This window comes from Empidonax traillii, unplaced genomic scaffold (genome assembly GCF_003031625.1).
Source record: "Empidonax traillii isolate 1590-97213 ecotype Southwest subspecies unplaced genomic scaffold, ASM303162v1 scaffold155:size2260171, whole genome shotgun sequence".
Classification (NCBI taxonomy): domain Eukaryota; kingdom Metazoa; phylum Chordata; class Aves; order Passeriformes; family Tyrannidae; genus Empidonax; species Empidonax traillii.
Genome location: NW_020955348.1, coordinates 921,891 through 945,304, shown reverse-complemented (window position 1 = coordinate 945,304; position 23,414 = coordinate 921,891). Strand labels below are relative to the sequence as shown.

General features: G+C 39.7%; 1 protein-coding gene across 24 annotated transcripts in view; it reads left to right on the top strand.

Annotated features, from left to right (window-relative positions):
• SLMAP (sarcolemma associated protein) overlaps positions 1–23,414 on the top strand; it is a 76,972-nt gene that overhangs the window by 22,246 nt on the left and 31,312 nt on the right. For 8 of the 24 annotated variants that reach the window (XM_027884831.1, XM_027884824.1, XM_027884823.1 and 5 more), the window contains exons 2-12: positions 9,349–9,502; positions 15,222–15,294; positions 16,494–16,530; positions 17,380–17,442; positions 18,857–18,952; positions 19,245–19,316; positions 19,981–20,121; positions 21,129–21,266; positions 22,321–22,489; positions 22,575–22,625; positions 23,149–23,199. In XM_027884831.1, the coding sequence (XP_027740632.1) occupies positions 9,349–9,502; positions 15,222–15,294; positions 16,494–16,530; positions 17,380–17,442; positions 18,857–18,952; positions 19,245–19,316; positions 19,981–20,121; positions 21,129–21,266; positions 22,321–22,489; positions 22,575–22,625; positions 23,149–23,199 (1,045 nt within the window). Of the gene's footprint in view, positions 1–6,690; positions 6,913–7,009; positions 7,029–9,348; positions 9,503–15,221; positions 15,295–16,493; positions 16,531–17,379; positions 17,443–18,856; positions 18,953–19,244; positions 19,317–19,980; positions 20,122–21,128; positions 21,267–22,320; positions 22,490–22,574; positions 22,626–23,148; positions 23,200–23,414 lie in introns of those variants that run through there. The other 16 variants (XM_027884835.1, XM_027884829.1, XM_027884828.1 and 13 more) reach the window with 8 other exon arrangements.

Genomic DNA, 23,414 nt, shown 5'->3' with positions numbered 1-23,414 from the left:
CCTGGCATATGTGAAGGCACAAACTTTCATTCAGCTGTGAAGAGAATAAATTTGAAATTGTTCTAGTTGTCCTGAAACCATCCAGAATTTGTAGCAGAAGGCTGATACTCAGAAATTCTTGCGAACTGTGAGGACAAAAGTCAAGTAAAAGAGACATTCTAAAGAGTAGTAATTAGTAACTATGGTGACAGATGTCTCACTGTAGCAAGTCAGTCAGCTATATATAAACCAAATTACTTGTAAATTAGAACTCTTCCTTTGCATCTCTTCTTTTTAAAAATAGCTTTTTGCATCAAAAGTAGTGACATTGATGTGTAGAGAGGGATCTATTTTTGTATGGTGTTGTCACATTTTGTGGTAAAACATTTTATCTTGAGGTTTTTGGCGAGTATCTTGTCATTCTGCTCCTTTTGACAGTGAATGCTTTTCTGGATTATGTGAATAATCCATGGGTAGATCAGCACTGATGAGCAACTTGTACCTTTCTCAACTTCTTCATTCCACACCTTGTGCTTTCTGCAGAAAATTTTATGTAGAAGAGGAATTAATGTTATGTCTCATACCTGGGATTGCTTCAGCTCAAATCCTTCAGCATGAACCTTCTACATGAGTGTACTTACCACAGAGTGTTGAGGAAGGAGACCTTACTGCATCATGGGGGGTGCTGGGTGTGTGACTGCATTCTGCCATTGTGGAATGTGATTATTGGGAGGTGTTAACTTCACAGCTGTCAAGTTCACTTAGAAAGTCTTGTTTCTAGGAAATACTTGGTGAGGTTATTTGAATGCCACCAGTTCTGCAAGAGGAGGGTGAAGGCAAATAGGTTAGGAAGGGCAATCATCCTTTCTGGTAATGTTTCCATTCATGTTGGTTATGCAAAGTTTTGGATGAAGGCACAATTGGAGGAGAAATACTGTTTTCAGTATGATTTATTATTTTAATATTGGTATATGATCAACTTATGGGAAGGATTTTTTCCCATATAAATTACCATCATCATACTCCTACTGTATTTTTTCCAGTTATTTTCTTGTTTTAGATGTTTGGGGTGTTGACAGTTCCTTTTAGAGCTGAAGTAAATGAAAGCAATCTGAAAGTGGGTTAGTGATGTTCATGCAGGTCTGTACTGACCATGAGGTTCCTGGGGCATTCAGGAATTGTAATGCAGTTTGGTTAGTTATATTTTCACCGAATCCCAGAATGGGCCAGGTTGGAAGGGACCACAGTGGGGCATTTGGTTCAAGCTCCCTGCTCAAGCAGGAGCACATGGCACGGGACTGTGGCCAGATGGTTCTGGAATATCTTCAGTGAGGGAGACTCCACAACCTCTCTGGTCAATCTGTTCCAGTGCTCAGTCACTCTATAGGAAAGAACATCAGTTTTTGCCCCTTTCCTCTTGTCCTATTGCTCAGCAATCCCAAGCAGAGCCTGGTCCCTTCTCTGACACCTGCCTTCAGACACCGACAGACAGTGATGAAGTCTCCTCTCATTTGTCTCTTCTCGAGGCTCATCTGGACCAGCTGCCTCTACCTTTCCTCATAAGAGAGAATCTCCAGTCCCTTAATCATCTTTGTTGCCCTCCACTAGACCCACTCCAGGAGCTCCTTGTCTCTAGTACTGAAGAGCCCAGAACTATGTATCTATGAAAAAGCATATATTTCATAAGAGCAAAGATGATGCAGATCATCATGGTTTCTGACAGCTGTCTCCTAATACAGAGAACTTCAAATTCTGGTTATGAACTGTATTTTAAGTACTTATGTACTTTATGTACTGATTCTGACATAGAACAGTTGACAGAAATCAGGTGGTTGACACTGTAAATACAGGCTGCTCTCTGCCATTCTCTGCTGCTGCTGCTGTGGAGGTGTGAGCACATGGCTTAGGAAGCAGCTTCTAAAGCAGGCTCATTTCAGCCCAGGTCATTGTTATGTACCAACCAGATTAGGCAAACTGAAAATAATAGGAATTCTGAAACCACAGTGGGTTGTTTGGCTGTCCCTGCCATTGAGCCAGCTCTGCTGCTTTCTCTGCTGGGTAAGGGGCAGATAACCAGGTGGGGGTGGGTTCAGCTGCCTCATTTCTTTTGTCCACTAGCACGTGTAAGTTGATGGCCTCAGTCTGGAATGGTGTAATGGTTGTGAAAGGTGTGGGGGACTATGGGTTGCAGTTGTGGGCAGCAATGCATAATTGCAGGCAGGTGGTAGAGATTTTCCTCCTCATTTTCATACATGTGCACAAACTTTGAATTGTGAGTATTGTTTTTTGCTTTTGTTTAAACTAGAGAACTTGGACTGTGATATAGTTTGAGGTCCTACACTTAAACTTTTTAGCCATATTCTGCCAGTCTCTAATATTAATTACTTTGCAAATGCAACAATACTGCTTGAGAATTATACTTGGTAATAAATAGCTCAAACCCTTAGAACAGAAAGTTTTTAAGCTCCACATTCTTAGTTGTAAAACTGAATAATTAGAAAGTATTACTTAATCTTTTTAGTAGTCTTTTTGTTAATAATGACCACTTCCTAATACAAATAAAAAAAATACTTGTAAATGTCTGACACTCTCTTTCTGAGTTTTTCTGATGTAATGTAGATTATGTGGATAGTATAGAGCTATTGACTAGTAGTAACCTTGAGTCCTGAGCTTTCCACCGTCAGACAGGTTCAGTTACAACTGTTTGCAAATGTGGGGGTCAGATAGTGGTTTAGAAAGTTAACACTTTTGCCTAATGGGCACAACAAGTAGGAGTGGCATTAACTCTGCAAACAGGCTTTCATGTGTTTCTTTTTTTCTGAATGCTTTTAAAATTCTGATAGATGTGTGTCTGTAGAACTCACCAGTTAAAATAAGCATTTCAAAGTTGTGTGTCAAGAGAAAGGTCTGTGCTGAAACGTTTGGAGGTACAACACACCTGGGCATGTTTGCCTTGTTCTGGAGAGAAAGGTGATATTTTGCTGCTGAGGATCACACTGGAGCAACTCAGGGTTGTAGACAAGCACGTGTTTTGTGCACAGGTTAAGCTGTTGTTTCCTCTCCGTGCTGGGCATTGCCTGCCTACCTACAGTTCTTCCTCCTCCCCAGAAATCCATCCATCTTCCCTTCCCTGTCGTAGCCCCGGTGTCCTTTTCAGGCAAAGTCTGCTGACTCTGCTCACACAAGAGTTAAGCTGAGTGACAGGGCCTGTAGTGAACTTCAAAGCACTTAAATGACCAGGACATGGCAAGCAGCAGAGGGATTAATATTTTACAGCACTTCAAATACATCTGGAAAGGCTGAACTGTTTTTATACCCAGACTTGGTTATGCTGGCACAAAACTGCTTTTACTGCCACCGTTTATTTTGCTTGACAACAGGTATGAGCAACCAGCAGGGTTGTCCTGGCAGTACAGTCAACAAAACTTCAAGGTGTAAACAGACACGGAACAACTTGGTCAGCAGAAGAGCATATTCCCTGCTGTCCTTTCCTTCCTGCCCCTTGGAGTTACTGGCAGGTTTGGAAGGATAGCACTGAATTCCTGGGGGTAGCTGAGGATTTTAACCTTTTTTCATCAGAGTAGCTGGATTTACATTAGGCTTACACTTTGAGTTGAAAACTTGGAGTGACATTTTTTTGTCCAGTGCTATATCAAAGAAGGTTCCTTTTTTCTCTTTTCCATTACTGCGAGAAAGAGTGATTAAGTTTATTATTTTTTTCAAAGATGTTACTGAAAACTACGAGCAAGTTTTGCTTCACTGTGGAGACATTTAATACTTATGGTCCCTGAATAGCCAACAGCCACTCCTTCACTCTGTTCAATCTGACTGGAAAATCCCTTTCTTCACAGCTGGTTGCTTTTAGTTTCATAGTGTGTGCCTGCCTCGGGTAGCTTGAATCATTTTAAAAAGATCTCATAAGAACTCTAAACTTAATAAACTAATTTTGTTCCCAAGTTGAAGGATCTGGAGTTTAGTAAGCGAAGAGCTATTAGATCTGTGTGTTTAAGAACTAGAAAACTAAATAGAAAAGCAATTTTGCTTGCTGTACCCCACCCTGTGAATTATGCTTGCTTATGGAGACAAATGCTTCTACTTCCTTGATAGGCGGGTGGAGTTGGGCAAGTGAGAGGAATGGAATTTAGGATCTGTCTAAGCAGACCAGAATGAAGAACTCAATCAATTGGATCTGGAGATAATTTAGCATTTGAACATCTCCATCTTACAGCCAAAGGACTGACCTGGAATTCAGTGTGGTTTGCACACTGTACTCTGTTAGCAGAAGTGCTGCCCCCCAAATGATAAAATACTCAGTGTTAACACTTCGAGGAAGATAAAATAATCTTTTAACAGTATGGGAGAAAAGCTTTCTAGCTGCAAGTGTGACAGATACTGGCCATGTTAGTTTGACCCTGGTATGTGTTGTTTTAAAGTCTTTGGCTTTGCACAGCCTGACTTGTGCTCAATGTACTTCTCTTCCTGGTTGAGTTCTCAGCATTAAACGAGTAAATGAACATGGTTGTGCTACTGCTTAGTCAAATTCTGAGCTCAAGCATTTACTGCAGGGCAAGTATTCCAGTGTCTAGATCCCTATTTACTTGCTGCTTTTGAGTATTAGCTTTAATACTCAGGGGGTGCATTTATAATGCCTGCATTAATTGTTGAATGATTATGTGGTGTGAGTAGGGGAAGAATCTGTCATCGTTAACTGCAGCATTTTATGGCTTAACTGCTCTGGCTGACAGCCTTGCTGCCCCTTGGTGGCAATAACCACGGCAAAAGTGAAGCTGCCATCTCCGTAGTGGCTGTAGTTCAGAATTTGACAAATTAATTTACATCTTTCTGGTTTAAGCTAATGCCTCAAAGACTCAAAGGTTTAATGGGATCCTGAAGCACATGGGAGTTGTGTTTACTACTTTCACACAGGAAATAAGGGATGAGGAGAAGAGCGGTAAACCAGGATGTTCTGAAATTGGGATTCTCTTTCTGCATTAGTTGTCTAGGCACTGAACATACATGCAATAAATAAAATACATTAATGTTTGACTTTCTGTAAAAGGCAATAGCCAAGATTTTGGTACTTATTAATTATTAATTCAGCTATGGAATAAGGCTGAAATAGGTTTAATTATATGCTGTGGTCTGTGTCTGCATTTTTTGATGTAGAAGTGGTTCCTCTTCACATGCTGAATCTCCCATCTCTGTAGACAAACTCAGTTCTCCAGTAATTCTCCTGCCTGTAACTCTCACTGTAATTGCCCTGAATGTCCTGAACTGCAGTTCCCAGCTGAGTTAGGTGAAGTAGCAGTAACGTGCCCTTGGAATGGCGAAAAAATGGCTGTACATAGTGATAGCAAATATTGGAAATATTAAAAAGCTGGTCAGTTGTTTGTTCCTGTTGTTGGACTGTAATTAAATCCAGGTAATTAAATCACTGAAAAAGTGTGCTACTTTCTTTGCAAGGTTTTCTGTACATCCCTGAGCCTGTTCTTTTGTCTTCTCTGAGATCCTTCAGAAGTGTCTCACCCTGTATCAGGCCTGCAGATGGCTTGGCAAACAGAACACCTCATGACATTCTCACTTGTCAGGCTAAGTAAGGAGTTCTTTTCAGCCGCCCTCACAAAGGTGTTACAGTAGTAATCATGAAACAGAATCAACTTTGTTGTTGTTGATTTTATTTCTTTGAAGAAAACGGTTACCTACATTTCGTAAGTAAGGTTAAAATCTGCCCTTCTAGAGCAATTTGCAACTTCTTAATATCAGTTAAAATTAATTTATTTTATGTGCTTAACTTTAATGTCTTATAGTCTGAGATCCCTACGGAAGCATTTTTATGTCACTAATCAGGAAATATTAGGAATTTGTTATAGGGGGAAAATCATAGTGGTGTCCAACTGCATGAAAATAACACACGGACTGTGATTTAGCAGGTTGTTGATACTCTTCTGAGTCATTGACCTAGAAAGCAATGGAACTTAAATGGAATGTGATTTTTATACACCACAGGTCAGAGCAGAGGAGGTACTTTTTTGTTCAGTTTGCAAAACTGAATAGTACCTTGAGATATTATAAATATGAAATGTGTGAAATAAGTACATACTTCCTTGCAAATCAGGGAAACAAAAATCTGTAGTTTTTTGAAACTTCCTCGATGTAGTTTCTAAGGATTGACTGTACTGGGGAAGTTTGAGTGTACTGACAAACTGTAAGTTTCATTTTAGAATAAAGTTTTCAGAAATGTTGTAGAAGCAACATGGTAAGGTATCATCAGTTAACTGCGCTTATTAATGGTGTATAAGTGAGAGGGGAGGTCAAGAATAACTTATTATAGAAGAAATATGGACTAGGATATCTTTTTTTGTCTGAGGTGTTATGATAATGGAGTGTAAGTTTCTTGAATACTTTGTTACCTCGTATTTTTAAGAAAGAGGGGAAACCACCACTGAAATGATACACATAGTTACTGTCTGAATTAAGGATGTGCTCAAAAGCTGAGTCGTTTTGAGTGTGTGTGAGCTGCGTTCTCTGCTCTGCATCGAACTCGTTGTTAATATGAGGAACAAAAAGGCTGGGACTCTGCTCTGAAGCGAGGTGTGAATTATAAAAGCAAGTGTAATTAGGCCACTACATGCTGCCCTTTTTCCGGCAGTACCGGCTGAAGCACCTCCTCGTGTAACTTGCGTCAGCTCTCGAAACTGGTTTGCGGTGACTAAACCAACGCCTGAGCCGCTCCAAGTGAAGAGGTGGCGGAGCAGCTCGGCAGAGCGCTGGGAAGGGAAGGATTCATCCCTGCTCTGGGAACTGGCACTGCTGCCCGAGCCTGGGCTGCGCTGAGAAGCAGGAAGGACAAATGGTGCTGGTTCCACAGAAGGCGCTGTGTGACACAGCTGCTGTGCAAAGGCGTTGGTTCGGGGCTCGGAGAGCCCGCCGAGGGTGCTGCAGAAATAGCAGCGCATCACATAGCAGGGTACGGCCAGCAGTGCCGGTTCATGTATGGACACGTTTGGTTTAGGGCTTGCGCTTGATTTTGTTTCCTAAAGATAACTTTGGTAATTATGGAAAAGTGATGGAGGGACTGACCTTTGAGAAAGATCACTTGAACTGGTGAAAACCGGTGTGGAAGTAACATTTGAATTCACTGTGTGGAAGGGACCAAGTCAGTGGGTTGCTGAGCAGTGGCTCCATTAAAGATACCGGAATCCTTTATGCCAAGACTTGAAGTCTGTGCATTTCCCTTCCCTTAGACATCAGCTATTAACTGTGGCTGCTACGACTTATTTCCTTACTAGGTGCAGGAAGAAGAGTATTTACAAACAGGATGAAAAGACTTGAAGATTGTCACTTTCCTAAAATGTACATAATGCAGTTCAGTAGTACGCACTTACTGGACACCAGTTATATAATCTTACATTTAATTTGTATTTTCTGTGGCCGTTTGTTTACGAATTTCTTTTTGCAGTTTGATTTTTATGTCAGCTCGTATTTTGTGAGTTTTGTGTGGCTCTGTTGCGCTTCCTTTCTTGTGGTCACTCTCCTGTATTTCCTTGTGCTATCTTGCCCCTGTTTGCAGATTCTGCAGAAGTGTGTTTGCAAGGGGCAGTGATTAATCAAAAAGTTGTGAGGGATAAAAGGCAGATATTATGCATAGGGAAGAAAAGGGTGGGGAAAAGTAAATAAGCACAAGCGTATTTGTTTCTCCTTGCCTGTGACTCACTTTTTCATAACAGAAGAATTTTCAAATGAAGCAGAAGGCTAATTGAAAACAAACAGGAAGCAAAAAGTAATTATCTATGCACTGAACCATGAGAGGGTTCAGTCCTTTCATACTATTAAATTAACTAGCTAATTAATTTGATTGCCTTTTAAATGTATAACTGTTATAAAAGCTATATTATATACTATTACATTAATAGATAGTATTTCATAATATGGAGAGTATTACTTAGAGTGGGGTGGGTCTGATTATTAATACAGTGAATACAGTCATAATTTTTTATCCTTAATTTCCGTTTACCTTCATCTTTATTTTCTCTTCTTTCAGTTTAAAATCTAAGTCATATCTGTCAGGGGGAATTCTTTCACATACTGCTTTTCATTCTGTCACTTCATAGACCTACCTGAGCTTTCCTGTGCTGGCATTGCCCTTGATTGCACTGAGTCCCGTGTCCTGGACACAGTGCAGTTCAAGCTCTCCACTTAGGGCTGCTGCTTTATGCTACTCAGGGTAAGCATAGAAGATACATCTCTCCCTGCATTCTAAACCCACCTTTTCCCTCGACACTATGGTTTTGAGCTATGTATCACTTTTTTTGAGGAGTGCAATAATAGAGGCAAATAAAAGCATGTCAAATTTTGTATGGAATCCTGAAGGAAAAAAAAAAAGAGTCAATTGTTTCTGTAAGCAAAATACATTCTCTGTGAAGGCAGTATCTTCCCCCAACCTTATGCCTGCTTCAGGACTTGATGAGATTCTTTACGAGTGCAGGAAGCCAGGGATTTCTACCATCCCACCAGCTTTCTGTAGTAACTGTTGTCAGCTTGAGCTGCTGTAACTGAGTCATTTCAGTAGTTACACCTGGCTGGTTCCTCACATCCCTGTCCCCTCTTTGATGCTGTCTGCTCATCAGGGCTTAGCCAGTGACTCCGGTCTCCTGCCAGGTGACTCATTTGTAACCTGTTCTCAGATGCAGCCGTTTTAACTAGAAGTCTTGTGTCATAAGCAGTTTCAGATTCAATAAGTTCTTAGTAACATTTAATTAACTCTACAAATGGATATTTACAAAGGCACTTGATGGAGCAATCTTGAGATTACCTTAGTGGCATGAACTAGCGTTGGTTGAGAGGTAAAAGCATCTTGTTGCTTTCCCTTAGTTTCACAATGGTATTTTGATTCCTGAGTTCTGTCTTCTGATAAAGCTTTTCCTTATGTCCTCAGTGCTAATCTTCCCTGCAAGAATTTGTCATGAAACATTGTTTCCTTAAATATATGAACAGTTAGAATTTTTATGTATTGACCAACATAAATATAAATTCTTACATATACGTGGCAAAAGGTATTGTTTCTAATGGTGTCTGTTCCTTTCTGTGCAGGCAGTTGTTCCAGTATAGTTTGTAGCAATTATTTACATAGTGCATGTACTAGAATTCAATCATATTTAAACAGCTTAAAATCAAATACAAATATTTTTTGGTAATGGGAAGGTATTGCATCCTGAGGAGGGTGTTTTGAGTTTGATACATTTGTTCTCTTCTATCCTGGGAGATCAGATTATATTTTCTACAAATAAAATTTTATTTGAACTTATATTTTATCATATTTGTCTTGTTTTTCACAGATATTTTACTGTTCTTTTTATTTGTTTTTTACAGTTCTATCTTCAAGACACTAAAAGTAGTAATGGTACCTTTATCAATAGTCAGAGACTGAGTAGAGGATCTGAGGAAAGCCCACCATGTGAAATAATGTCAGGTGACATCATCCAGTTTGGTGTCGATGTGACGGAGAACACGCGGAAAGGTAAGGGTATGGATCATTTTCTGTTTTTTCACTATGTTTATTTAGAACATCTTATTGCAATTCAGTGTTTAAAAGTAAATAGTGTTCCCACTGTAAGAAAATAGGTTTGTTTGGGGGTTCTGTGTTACTTCTTCCCTCCTGTGCTGGCAGTGAGTCCTGTGGCTATGCCATAAACTGGATCAAGAAACTGTTCTGCTGAAAACACAGGTTTTATTTCCACCCCCATACCCTCAACTAGATTTTAACTGGGTTGTTTCCACAGCCCAACTTCTTCTCTGGCTGTATGGGTGCTGGTGTGTGCAGTGGAAGTGCAGGTCTGGAAAAGGAGGCTCAAGTGGGGATCACATGTTCAGCTATTGCCTCACTTAAATTAATCTACAGCAGTCTGAAATGTGCAACGTAGGTGTGTGTGTAGTGCTGTGTTGGGGTTTTTGTGCTTGGGGTTCTTTTTATTATTTTATATTTGTAATTACCTTTCGAGCCTATGAACCCTAAAGTTTCAGTTAATAGTGTGGCAGAAGTATGAAACTGCATTTCTTGGTCAACTGGTCAGCATAGGTTTGAAACCAGCTAATTTAATTCTTGTCAAGATACCCAGAGTTGCTTTCTGTGACTGCTACTAATTTTGATTTCTTCAGGTACTTTAAAATGAGGATAGAAAAAGTTGTTAGCTGAAAAATGAGGGGATGGGATTTTTGTTTGGTTTATTTTTCCTGCTGTCCCCTTCCCAGTATGCGTGCTCAGGAGATCTTGTATATATGTCAATAGCTATGTATCTGTGTTAATTCAAACGCAACCTCAATCTATTTTCTTTTGAGTTTACATAGTGTTTCAGGAGCCAGTTCAGAAGTGTATTAGGAAAGAATGAAAGAATAATATCAAATTGCAAATTCTTTAAAACAAACAAATAAACAAAACTCCCAAACAAACAAACATCTCTCCAACCAACCCCTCCAAAGCCCTACAAACCAATCCACAGTACAATAGTAGAATTTTTTAAGGGCATTAAGTGAACAAAACAAAAAGACAATGCCTTCTCCATCTGTTCCTCATGATTTTTGTCTTTAGCCAAGTAGGTTATAGTTCCCAACTCTGAAGTATCAGAGGAAGGTTAAAGAAGGTTAAAGAAAACATTGTTAAGCAGTGCTCATGGTGAAATGTTTTGTCAAGGATAGCTTCTGGATCTGTAGTATTTTTGAGTGATTCATTGTAGTGAAGGTCTCATCACAGTGTTTTACTTTTCTCAAAGATAATGTTGCAAAGATTCAACTCCAGGATGTCTAGCTGAAATTGTCTGGCAGTTACTTGAAATGTTTCCATGAAAAGTGATTGCAAATATTTATGAATACTGGATACTGGCAGTATACATGGAAGAAATCAAAGGAATACATTGCATCTGATGAACCTAGAACTGTTAATTTGATGAGATGCTGCCCTCAGAGAAGCTGAATTTGTTCAAGTGTACTTAGTCTAAAACAATTTTTATCATAAGATTTAGTTGGAAGAAAAATTAGATTTTACTTGTTTTTATCAGCAATGATTTGCAGTTAGTTTATGGGAAAGTTTGTGGAAAGTTCATGGTAAGCAAATCCTTGCCATGAATTCTTGCCAATAGTAGTTCTTTCCAGTGGTTTTACAAAACACCATCCCAGTGACCTGTCATTTGTGTAATGAGTGATCAGATTGTGCAGCCTGCCTTGTCCTTTTCTCAGGCTTTGAACGTAGCTGTGCTCATGCTACTCATGAATGTGTTGAGCTTGCTAATGAGGAAGAGCATACAGGTTTGCTTTCCTGGCTCTCTGTTCTCCCCCAAGCAGTGAAGGGAGATCATATCATCATGCTGAGGCACAAAACAGCTGCATCACAGCTTGGGTGTTTACCTGTGAATGCCACTGGAATGCATACAGACACAGTTTTTTCACCAGTTCATTTCAGGAGTCTTAGATGTTCCTGTTAATCTAATCTAGTCATGAAACAGACACGAAAGTAGATTTTAAATTAGTGATTCCCTTTAAAACCACTTGGCATTTGGTTATTTACATAATGCCTTACTTGCACTAGACATTTCAGCGTTCTGCTGGGTGTAATTATAAGGTAATGACAGGACAGGCAGAGTGTACTTGTCTATGTAAATTCTGAATTGTGTCAATATTGCTAGAATACATTTATTTTATTGTTCAGACTGTGTCTTAGTAAGTAATTTCCTTGCAAATGTGATCTGGATTTGGTTCATTAAAATAGTGGCATGTTCAGTATGTGATTTTTCAGGTTATCAGGTATGAGCACCAATTCCTCAGCTTCCTGCTGTGCAGGCAAAGTCAATAGCAGGCCCTGCAGAAGTGTTTTCATGCCTCCTGCTTCCTTATTTGTCCACTTGCTGTGTTAGTGACAAGCACAGAGACCTGGCCGTTTCCCTCTCCTTAATACAATACTTGCCTGTTAACATCTTGCTGTGTTTTTCTCTGTGTTAGTGTGGTTTATATTCTTTAAGCACTTGTTAATTTTTCCAGTCAGCACCAGAAAACTCCAAGAGTTAACTGGTGGTATTTCCCTGCGTGGAAAGGAGGAGCAGCCTTGCAAAGGAGGGTCAAATAATACCAGATGATTTAGTTAAAATACAGTTTATGTACTTTTTCTAGTCAGGTTTGGATTCTTTCGAACACCTCTTCTGTCATGGGGTGTTTGAAGGAGCCTGTGCAGTGAGGAGCTCACTGTGGTGTGGTGCACAGACCCCCGAGGGGTGTGAGGGACTCCTCGGGGCTGGACAGTGGCTACCAAGGCTGCTGTTACCGCACAAATGAGGGAAGAGAAAACCCAGTGTCACTTACAAATTGTTTCTTTAGGAAGCAAAAATTGAGACAAACAGGAATGTTTTCCATGTTCCCATTGTGCTCCCTTTGCAGCATAACCCATGGGGGTTCAGGGCAGCTCTTGGGAGGGTCTGGAGTGGTGAGGTGAAGTGTGGGGCAGCGCCGTGTTTCGGAGGGGTGCAGAGAGCTTGTGACTGGTGTGTGGCACAGCAAATTGAGCAGGAGCGGGGATTCAGTCCGTGGTGGGAGCTGTGGATGTGGAGAGTAGGGTTGTTTCCACTCTGGAAGGGGCGTGGGGAGGTGAGAGCAGGGCATCACTCCATGGTGGGAGCTGTGTGTGAGGCCTGGGGTGTCAACTTCACGGTGGGAGCTCTGGATGACGGTTGGGGTATCCCCCCATGCCCGTGGGTGTCACCCCATTCCTGTGAGGCCGGGGGTCACCCCATGCCCGTGGGTGTCACCCCATGCCCGTGGGTGTCACCCCATGCCCGTGGGTGTCACCCCGTTCCTGTGAGACCGGGGGTCACCCCATGCCCGTGGGTGTCACCCCATGCCCGTGGGTGTCACCCCATGCCCGTGGGGGTCACCCCATGCCCGTGGGTGTCACCCCATGCCCGTGGGTGTCACCCCGTTCCTGTGGGCCGGGGGTCACCCCATGCCCGTGGGTGTCACCCCGTTCCTGTGGGCCGGGGGTCACCCCATGCCCGTGGGGGTCACCCCATGCCCGTGGGTGTCACCCCGTTCCTGTGGGCCGGGGGTCACCCCATGCCCGTGGGTGTCACCCCGTTCCTGTGGGCCGGGGGTTTCCCGCCCTGGACGGCTCGCGGGGAGGCGCCGCCGTGCCCCGCGTGCCCGGCGCTGTGGCGCCCCCTGGCGGCGGCTTGGCCGCTGTGCCGGTGCCGGCGGGAGCGGCGGCCCGAGGTGAGCGGGATCGGGATCGGGAGCGGGGAGGGCTCCGTCCCTCGGGGAAACCAGAGCGTGCTGCGCTGCCTTGGCTTGGCACAGACCTGGATTTAAACGCTTGCTGCTGTCCCGTGCAGGCAGCGCTGCGTTCATGTTTTCTGTGTCGCTTTCCCTTTCCCTTAGGCTTTCTCATTATTTTTGCAATTACAGTTAACTGATAGCTAAAGGTCAGACTGCGGGGTTCGGGTGGTTTTTTCTTTCTTATTACTTTTATTTTATCATCTTATCAGAATGCTTGGTACCTTTTCCCAGTCACTGTCCTTTGCTAAATGCTCTTTATATCTTAATATTTTACACAAATAAAGCTCCTGCAGCTTTTAGGAGATTTTTTTTTCTGTCTGGGTGTTGACAGAAGATCTTCACAATTATGCAATCTCCCAGCAGACCTACCTGATACGTGACCCAAAGCTAAAGCTGTCTGTTGGTATTTAATTTCAGATCCCCCAATGTTTTCTTATTGAAATCACTAATTTCCTCCTAAAGATTGTTCATTATGAAAACTATGTATTACAGGCTACAACTAATATTACTGATTAATTAGTGATGTAATTTTAAAATGTTTTTACAAGAGTGGATTTGTTCCATTATAAATAAAGACCCCAGACCTTGCAGATTAATCTGTTTTGCCCTGGCATGTCAGTGTAATACTTTACCAGGTCAGCTTGAAAAAGCAAGGTGCTGTAGCCAGGAGGATGTGTCTCCAAAGCATTAGCTTTTAGCTATGGATAAAGGTTAAAAACAACTCAGCTTAGTTGGATCATTTCTCCTGTATTTTTAGATTCGATTGAGGTAGCTTCCTCAAAGACTTGTCTCATTTCCCTAGAGTATTACCGATGTCCTAAAATGCCCATTGCCCTTTTTTTCAAAGATAGATTAACTGTTTTGCTGATATTAATAACTGTGAAAGTAGAGCAGCTATTTCGTATGTTGATGGGTGCTTGATGTATAGTGGTGCATGATAGGTTATCACACACTCCTTTGTATCTATCTTGTGGGAGTATTTGGGGGACAATGTAGCTTTCCATGTATCTAGTAATAATTTTTACTTCCCAAATCATAGTACCATACTAGGAAAAAAACAACTCAAACTCAGACATAATTTGACTGTTTGCAAAGACACTGCAACTGGTATCAGTAACGTTTTTGGGAAACATTGTGAAGAAAGCATAATGCAGGAATCAAATATTGCATTTCCTCCTCTTATTCCTTAGAATCTCTCTAGAGTTCAAAGAATCTTGAATTTAGTCCTTGAGAAGCAAGTTTTCCTCTTCTGAAATGAGAGGCCACTTGTCTAGGGCTGTGCATTAGATGTGCACAAGCATCCCAAAATAGAGATGTTTTGTCTTGAGTGATGCTGCTTATGGTGTTTGAGAGGATGTACTTCTCAGTGGTTTCTACACACTTCCTCTGCGTTCCCTTTTTGATCCTTGTTTGTAAATAACAACTACTTGGCAAGTTCCAGATGTTGAGGTGAGTGTCAATGACACAAGTTGGGTGTGTTGCCTTTTGTCCCTGGATATGCTTGTAGGAATCTTGTCAAAAAGGAAGCTCTTTGTTTACACCTCTACGTTCCCCCGTTAGCTAGTGCAGGTAAGGCACATTCCTCCTTCCTCATTCTAGGATCAAAATATGCCATTAACTTTTTAAATTATTAGAGAAAAAACAGGTTTCAGGTATTTCTGCATGTGGAAAAGCTGGAACGGGAACTGCTCCCCAGCCAGGACTAAATACACAGCAAAGAACCCCTTCGAGTTTGTACTGCTGAAGTTTCCCATCCAGAGGAGACTCAGGAAGGCAAACACAGGCATTGGGACTTGAAGGTGTTCGTGCCTCTTCTTCTTTGCCTGTCTCAGGGTTTCTTCTGATAGTTTGATTGTTACTATAACATTAGCCATCGAATTTACAATTAAATAGTACCGAGTCATGATGACTTAGTATTTGTTTCTTTTCAGTTACCCATGGATGTATAGTCTCCACAATCAAACTGTTCCTTCCAGATGGAATGGAAGCTCGATTGCGATCAGAGTAAGAATAAATATTCATGTATAGCCAAAGTCAGCTACTGCATAATGAGGATTTGATTGATATTATGTTGAAAACCGGTGTAGGAACAGTTTGTTTTCCCATGACTGTGCAAAGGAAGTGCAAGGAGAGCATGGTTCTTTTGCAGGCACTATGAAAAAGAAATCTCATGTGCTTGTAGCTCTTAGAAATTACTATGAAAAATAAAAAGGTTTTCTAAAAGAAGAAACAATTTCTTTTGAAGTTGGGCTTTTCTGATCATTTGTGGTTTAGTCTGCTGAAATGGGTATTAGAAGCAGGAAAATATAGGGAAAAAGAAAGCAAATGAGCAAATTCTCCTGCCGTCTTTCTTTATTTGGGATTGTTATTTTTGCTCCTTTAAATGCACATAGACTCTACTAAAGTAAAGTTCATGGAAACTTAGCTGAATATTGACAGGGTTTTCTGTGCACATTTCAAAGAAATTTTCAGAGTAGTATAAACCCAAACCTTAAAATTTTGTTTGCTCTGAGTGCCAATTACAAATGACATGACTTAAATCATCTTTCATTATCAGCAACTGTGTGTTTTATATTGCTTATTTAAATATTCTTTTATCATTACTATCCAGAAACACTTGCATGAAGCTTTAGGGTGTCTTGTCTTCTGGGAAGATAAGTAAAAATAAATTGTTATGGGAAATTTTCCATATAATTTCATGTCCTAATAAGTAATAGGAGAAATGTATAGTGTTCAACTTTTAGTTCTTCTGAAAATGAGCAAGTGTAACATTTACTCCAGTGAAAATGTACAAAATTCTCTTAAGTTACCAAATTTTTTTTTATTCAGTTTGTTGAATTTATAAATGAGAGTAATATATCCACTCATTTAATATTTATTGTTTTGTGTAAATTGGATTAAATCTCAATAAATTAATTTTTAAGGAATCAATTTGTGTGAACACCGAAATAGAAGTTGGTAAAGAGAGCTTTTAGAATAGCTCCTTTATTTATAATTTGAAGTAGTTCTGTAACTTTAAAAAAGTCTCACAGCATAGTATTAACTGGTTTTACATGTTTGTGTATAAACTCTTCAACTCTATCTGAAGAATGAACTTAAAAATACAAAACATCTTAATTAAATGCACAGGACTAGTGATCTTATGGATTTTTGAACTGCTATTCTACACTTTGTGTTCACTTTCTTTAATTTATTTTTTTTAGTGTTATCCATGCTCCATTACCAAGTCCTGTTGACAAGGTAATTCAGTAATTTCCTGGTTTATGCCTTATTTAACCACATGCTGTTTTCAGACTTGTTATAAAGATGAAGTGGTGGAGTCTGTCCAGTTACATTTAGATATGTTTTCCACTGCCTGTTTTTACCTAGTTTAATATTCTGAGTGACATTTAAGGTAGAGAAGGGAATGCAGTATTGCAGTATATATTTGAAGGTAGTTTGACTTTTTACATTGTGGCACCTGAAACATGTCTCTGGAACAAAACTATTGATGTTAAGAGAATTCATTTCCAGGTAGAGGTTGACAGACCAACAGGTTCTGAGGAGGGACTACAGGTATAACTGTGAAAATAGTTAAAAACCTACAAGATTTAGTAAATTAATAGATTCTGCAAAACAATCGAGTTTCAATTAGGATTAAAGGTAATACAGTATTCCTGCAATCTGAAATAGATCCTTATGAAGGGGGATGATGACTGGTAGGTCCAAAGGAAATGTGACTGTAATGTGAGTGCCATGACATGGAATTGGAAGGCCAGTGTTTGTGTTGGTCTTTGGGTTGAATGGCTTCACTTTTGTGCCCCTCGGGGTTTTTTGTCACTTTAATCTCAATTGTAACAACAGCCTTAAAATCCCTGGTGTGCTGGTGGTTCAAGAACTTGTGAAGGCTTAAACACAGTGGGGCCTCAGTCCAGAGCTGGGAACTTCTATGATAAAGCAGAAATAGTAATGGAACAATAAATGAATGAAAATGCTATTATTAGATGATTGTAAGTTTACCTTCATGGCTAGATTTAAATGAATTTTGCATTATTTGACTTTAACAAGAAGTCTAAAACCATTCTGATTCTTACCTCTCTTCTTTTTCAGGTTGCTGCTAACACTCCCAGTATGTATTCTCAGGAATTGTTTCAGCTTTCACAGTATCTACAAGTAGGTTTTCTTTTAAAGGCATTTACTTTAATTTTTGTTCAAGACAAACCTTATGCCTTGTCTTTGGGCCTGTGTTTTGTAAACAAGAACACCATAAATGTTGAACTACCTTTTCTGTAGTGAAACAATGTAAAACAATGTGTGTAAACTTTCAGAGTTTTGCATGAGCACTATAAACTATGTCTTTTTTAGAGGAAGCATGAAAGTTTCCTGTATAGAAACTCCATGAATGCTGTGTACCTGCTGTTTCCTGGCCTTTCTTCTCTCCTACCCTGCAGTCCCCAGTTTTCCTTTGCTCACAATATTTTTGTTGTTATCCACTGCTGTGGATGTGTAGAAATACCAAAACAAAACCAAAAAAAAAAAAAAAAAAGGCAACACAACAGGTCATTTCATGTGTCAAGAACTAGTTTGTTTCTGGGAATGTAAACTCTTAGTGTGAATATTTCTGATCCTGTATCTGTTGGAAACTGTAAAGGAGAGAACAGTGCTGGTAGCTCTTCTTCCTCATTGGCATCACCAGCCTTTCTGTGCCTGCTTCTGTGTCAGTTTTAGTAGGTGTGTTTTTTCCCCACAAAAGATGTCATGTCACAAAAGGGTTGGACTGCAAAATGACAACACATTGAAGGGTGTGCTAATAGATATAAGAACACACTTCAGAAAGGATCATAAAATCAGCTTTCTGCAAAAGATAGAAAACCATTTTTACTGGTAAATGCTATCTAGGTTTAATTTATATGTAGTTCTACTGATTTATTTTGCCTGGTTTTGTTAGATAATAGCAAATTTTATTTGTTCCCATAAATGCTGAGGCTTTTGAGATAGATACTATCTTTATATGTATATGCTGACTTAGCTGGAAGCAACTCAGGCAGATGCTCTTTCTTGGGAAGCCAAATACGTACTCACTCCCAATCTGTTCACTCTCCATATCCTGGAATTGTTAACGAAGATGCTCTTCCATCTCACTGTCACAAACCAAAAAAGATGCAGAAATAGTAGTTCTTGCTTGGCATTTTTCTTTTGTGACCTGGTTTGAGGATGAACAGCTCATTCCGTGGGAGATGCCAAGCTGCCTTTTGGTGTCTGCAGTTTTGTTACTCAAATTATTGACAAAAGACAAAGTGTTTTCAAGTCTTGGAAAGAACAGCCATGTGTCCTTAGCATGTGCAAAAAATGGATGAAAAATGAAAGTTTTCAGGAACCTGAGGTTACAGGATACCATTTTCTAATTGAACTCTCCAAATAAATGTGTGGATGGATAAAGTGGAATGGGGTTATGGTTTTGAATATGTGGCAGTGCTTGCCACTCATATTTCCTTTTTTTTTTCCTTGTATTTTATGATCTCTTCTGTTGCTTCTGATTTCCTGAGCTGTTCTAGCTGAACTGACTGATGCCCTACTCTCTTCCCAGGAAGCCTTACATCGGGAACAAATGTTGGAACAGAAGCTGGCAACCCTTCAGCGATTACTTGCTGTCACACAAGAGGCTTCAGATACTAGTTGGCAGGTATCTGCAGGCAATCCTTTTCCTTGTGGACTGAACTATGCAGTGACATATAAATTTTTAGCTACTAATTTACAAACAATGGGGGGGAAAAGCGGCAGAAATAATAAAAGCTTTATGGTGGTTTTTTAAAACTGTGTAAAAGGTGATGTTTAATAAAATTAGTGATTATGTGCCAGTTTGAAATAGCTGTTAGTAGTGAATACTCTAGCAGAATGCAGGTCTTTAAAGCAGAACTCTACTGGCACTACATAAAGCACATATTAATTCCAAGGTGATGCTTCTTTTCTGCCAGGCTTTAATAGATGAAGACAGGCTGCTATCGAGACTAGAGGTTATGGGAAATCAGCTACAGGCTTGTTCAAAGGTAAGCACTTCACCTAAAGCTGAATGTTAGGTGAAATGAAGTTGAATGAAAGATGCCTCTTTTGGAGTGTTTTTTGAAACTAGCTGGTTGTAGGAAAACAGTTGGAACATAAACTCACTAAAATGAACTTGAGCAATTTTGATAATCTGAGTAGTGTGGAAATGGTAGCTCTGTTCTGTATTTCATGGAATCTGGGTAAGTGTCTACTGTTTTCATTGTATTAGAATAACAAGTATGCACTGTCTTGATTGTTGTTTAGGCCACCTATGCCTGCCTTGAATTTAAATTTTTATTTTATTTCTATTTCCTCTCCACTACCTACGTTCTAAGACATTTTTCTGCTGGTCCTGTTTAAGGTATTTTGTTTGGGACCTCGTAGCTCTCCTAGGCTTGACATTGTCTTAACAGTGTCCAATGAAAGTCCCATAATTTTCCTGTAATCAAATCTGACCATTGAATGTGTGCTGCTACACATACACTTTAAAAAAAAATGGTTTACACCCAGTTATGTCAAGCATCTTTGATCACTGCTTAATAGATAGCATATTCCCACCTATCAGAAATTACTGCTACTTTTAATACACCTGACTTTACCATGGTCTGTTATATTTAATCAGCAAAATACTAATTTACATGCTACCTCTGAATTATCTTACATTTACAGAATCAAACAGAAGACAGTATACGAAAAGAGCTTATAGCATTACAGGAAGACAAACACAACTACGAGACAACAGCCAAAGAGTCCCTGAGGCGGGTCCTCCAGGAGAAAATTGAAGTGGTCAGAAAATTGTCTGAAGTGGAGGTATGGAAGTTTCATGCCAAGTCTTTAGGAAATGCTGAAGTAGTTGTGAGAGCTGCTACTTAGATCCCCATTTTGTTGCCTGTGGTATGCCAGAATCTATTGTACCCTGACACTTGCAGAGTGTTAAGTAGTACTGTTTATTTCTCCTGTTGGACAAGATTGTTAAACAGTTAGAGGAGCTATTATTGCAGCTCCTCCCTCTTCTGCCAGGTTTCAAAATTGGTGAAGCTGTCTTACAGAAGTTCCTATGTGTGGGAGACAAGTGAGGGGAAAATGACATACATGCTTTAAAAAAACGCTGTAAGACCTTGTTTAAACTGTAAAATTTATGGAAGCATACACTTAACTACTTGTATGAAGTACACTTAAGAATGAGCTTTTATGATTACAAAGCGATGGACACTTTCTTCTCTGCACCATTTAGTTGTGCTGCTGTCACCAAACTTCAGGAGCATTCCTTGCTTCCTGGAGACCCAGCTGCCTCTTGAGTAAGGGGATCTTAGTTTAGATGCTTTTCCATGTTATGAAGTACAAAAAAGGATTTAGAACACTTCCTTGGAGCCATTAGCTTTTATAATGTGTTAAATCATCTTTCGCTGGGTGAAAGGTATGATGGAATCTGTTGATTACATTGCATTAAAAAATACTATATAAATTTCATGGTTTAGCGTAAAAGGGAAGAGAATGGTGGAGATGGATCACACAGTTCAGTCCTTTCTTCACAATTATATAGCCCACTGTGGGGTTTTTGGTTTGTTTTGTTTTTTTTTTTAACACATATGTAAAACGATAAATTTTCTCATAATCTGTACTTTGGGTAGAACATTAGAGTTTTGTATAGATGATGTTTTTGCCAGGACTTGATCTGTTTGTTTATCCTTAATGATTAAAACCAAGGCAGCTAAATGTGATTAGTTACATATAGTGTTTGGAAAAAAATTTTAGTGTTTGGTAGTTTATTGTGTCTCCTTTTTTATTATTGATTGCATAAAAATTCTGTCTTACAGCGGAGTTTAAGTAATACAGAAGATGAATGTACACACCTGAAAGAAATGAATGAGCGGACTCAGGAAGAATTAAGGGAATTAGCTAATAAATACAATGGAGCTGTAAATGAAATCAAGGATCTTTCTGACAAACTAAAGGTAACAACAGAACTTAGTCTGACTTACGATAGAACTGTGATGAATGGAACAAATAAATACAATTGAATTTCTAATGTAATCAAAAAAGGTTAAGAAGCTTTTTGAACAACGGGTTGATGATAGAAAGATGCATATCATCTTTTACATATTATTTTGATTTTAATGTATTTGAAGCTGTCATCAGTTAAGCCACTTGCTGAAAAGGTTTCTTTTTCATTCATTTTGAAAGTTGCCATATTTTTGGAACCAAAATATATTTTAGTATAAAATTACGTAAGGTGTGAAACTTTACATTCAGCTGCTTTTATGTAGACAAATAACTTTCAACCTAAACATCTTACAGGTAATGGGATTGGAAATAAATTTGCATTTTGTGTTGCCTCTCTGTGCAGATACAAACATAAGCAGCCCACCCCATAGCAATAATATGGCTCAGCTGCCAGGGGGTAGGAGCATGCTGTTAAGGAGCATGCTGTTAAGTTTGTGATTAAATTAAATGTCTAAGTATATATTTAAAGGTCCTTTATGCTAGAGAACAGAATAAACACTTCATGATAAATCCTGTTCCTTAAGAGTTTCCAATCTAGGTAAGTAGAAGCTGTGAAGGAGGAAGGTAATGATGTTATCTCTGGAGACCTGAGACAGTTGTTGCATTTGTCTTGGATAAATACTGGAACTGGAACTTGGGTTCTTTGAGTCCTAGTTCAGCATCTCAGACAGAAGATTTTCTTTCCAAATGAAAAGGTTCAATTGCTGCTCTTAAAGCACTGTATACACAGAAGGGTCCAAACTGAAACTTATGACTTAGCTTTGAGGGAGAAGAGTCTTTGAAACTCTTCAAGAGATCCAGCAAGGAAAAAGGTGTGGCTTTAATCAAGTTGGTCTGTGCTGTCAGTGTGCATTCAGTTCAAAAGGGCTCTTGAGTTTTGAGTGATTTGAGATGCTGGGTGACAGTTATTTAGGTCCATTTAGCTATACAAAAATCAAGGAGACCTGTTCTTTCATGTGTTAAGTTTGATTTGTTTGGGGATTTTTTTTGCCTTTTTTCGAGCAGGTAGCAGAAGGAAGACAAGAAGAAATCCAACAGAAAGGACTGGCTGAGAAAAAGGAATTGCAGCATAAAATAGATGAAATGGAGGAAAGAGAGCAAGAGCTTCAAGCAAAAATAGAAGCTTTGCAGGCCGACAATGACTTCACCAACGAGCGCCTGACAGCTTTACAAGGTTAGTCACTAGCGGGGGAGAAACTTTGGGTATTTATTTTTCTTTTAATCTGTGAAATATCTTTTTCTTGGACTTCTGTTTACAGTACGGTTAGAACACCTTCAGGAGAAAACTCTTAAAGAACACAACAGCTTAGGTAGGTGTGATCGGTTTCTTGTTTCAAGCTGGTTTCCCGATTTTCTGTTCGTTTGCTCTCGTTATCACAGTCTCCTAGTCCCGCTGTCTGGTGATGGAGTTGATTCCCACTTATCCCAGTAGGGAATTATCCAGGACGTGGAGAGGGCACAGGGGCCGGCAGAGGGCGCTGGTGCTGCGGGTGTTCAGTGCCGGCCCAGGGCCCGGTGCTCGGGTTTGGAGGGGTTTTACATTCGTATACATTTTAAAATCCTTTTAAATATATATAAAAGGATATATATATATGTATGTATGTATGTAATAGGCAGCCATTCTTTGGGTGTTTGTAACCTTTCATATGTTTGAACAATCTGTAGTGCAGAAAAAAACCCATCACACTTTGCCTGCTCTGTTTGATTAGGTGCTTGGAAGGAGGAAGTAGCATGAAAAGCCAGATACATTTCACAATGCTATATTTATAAAGAAACAAAACCCAAAACAAAATCTTGCTTGGTTCCAAAAATAATACCCTTTCTTGATCCTAGGCATACAAGTTGACGACTTCATACCTAAAATTAATGGGAGCACAGAGAAAGGTAGTGTATCTTAAGGCTACCTTTTGTCTTATGGTTGATGTTTGAAGTTGAACAAATTCAAAATGTTCTTGAAAGTCTTATTTTGAATAATATTCTCTTTAAAAATTCAGTTGAATTTGTCCACTCCACTGACCAGCATTTTTTTAGCTTAGACATTCAGTCTGGGTGTTTATAAAAGGTTCTGTAAAATGTAACAAAACAACTTGGAAGTCGTC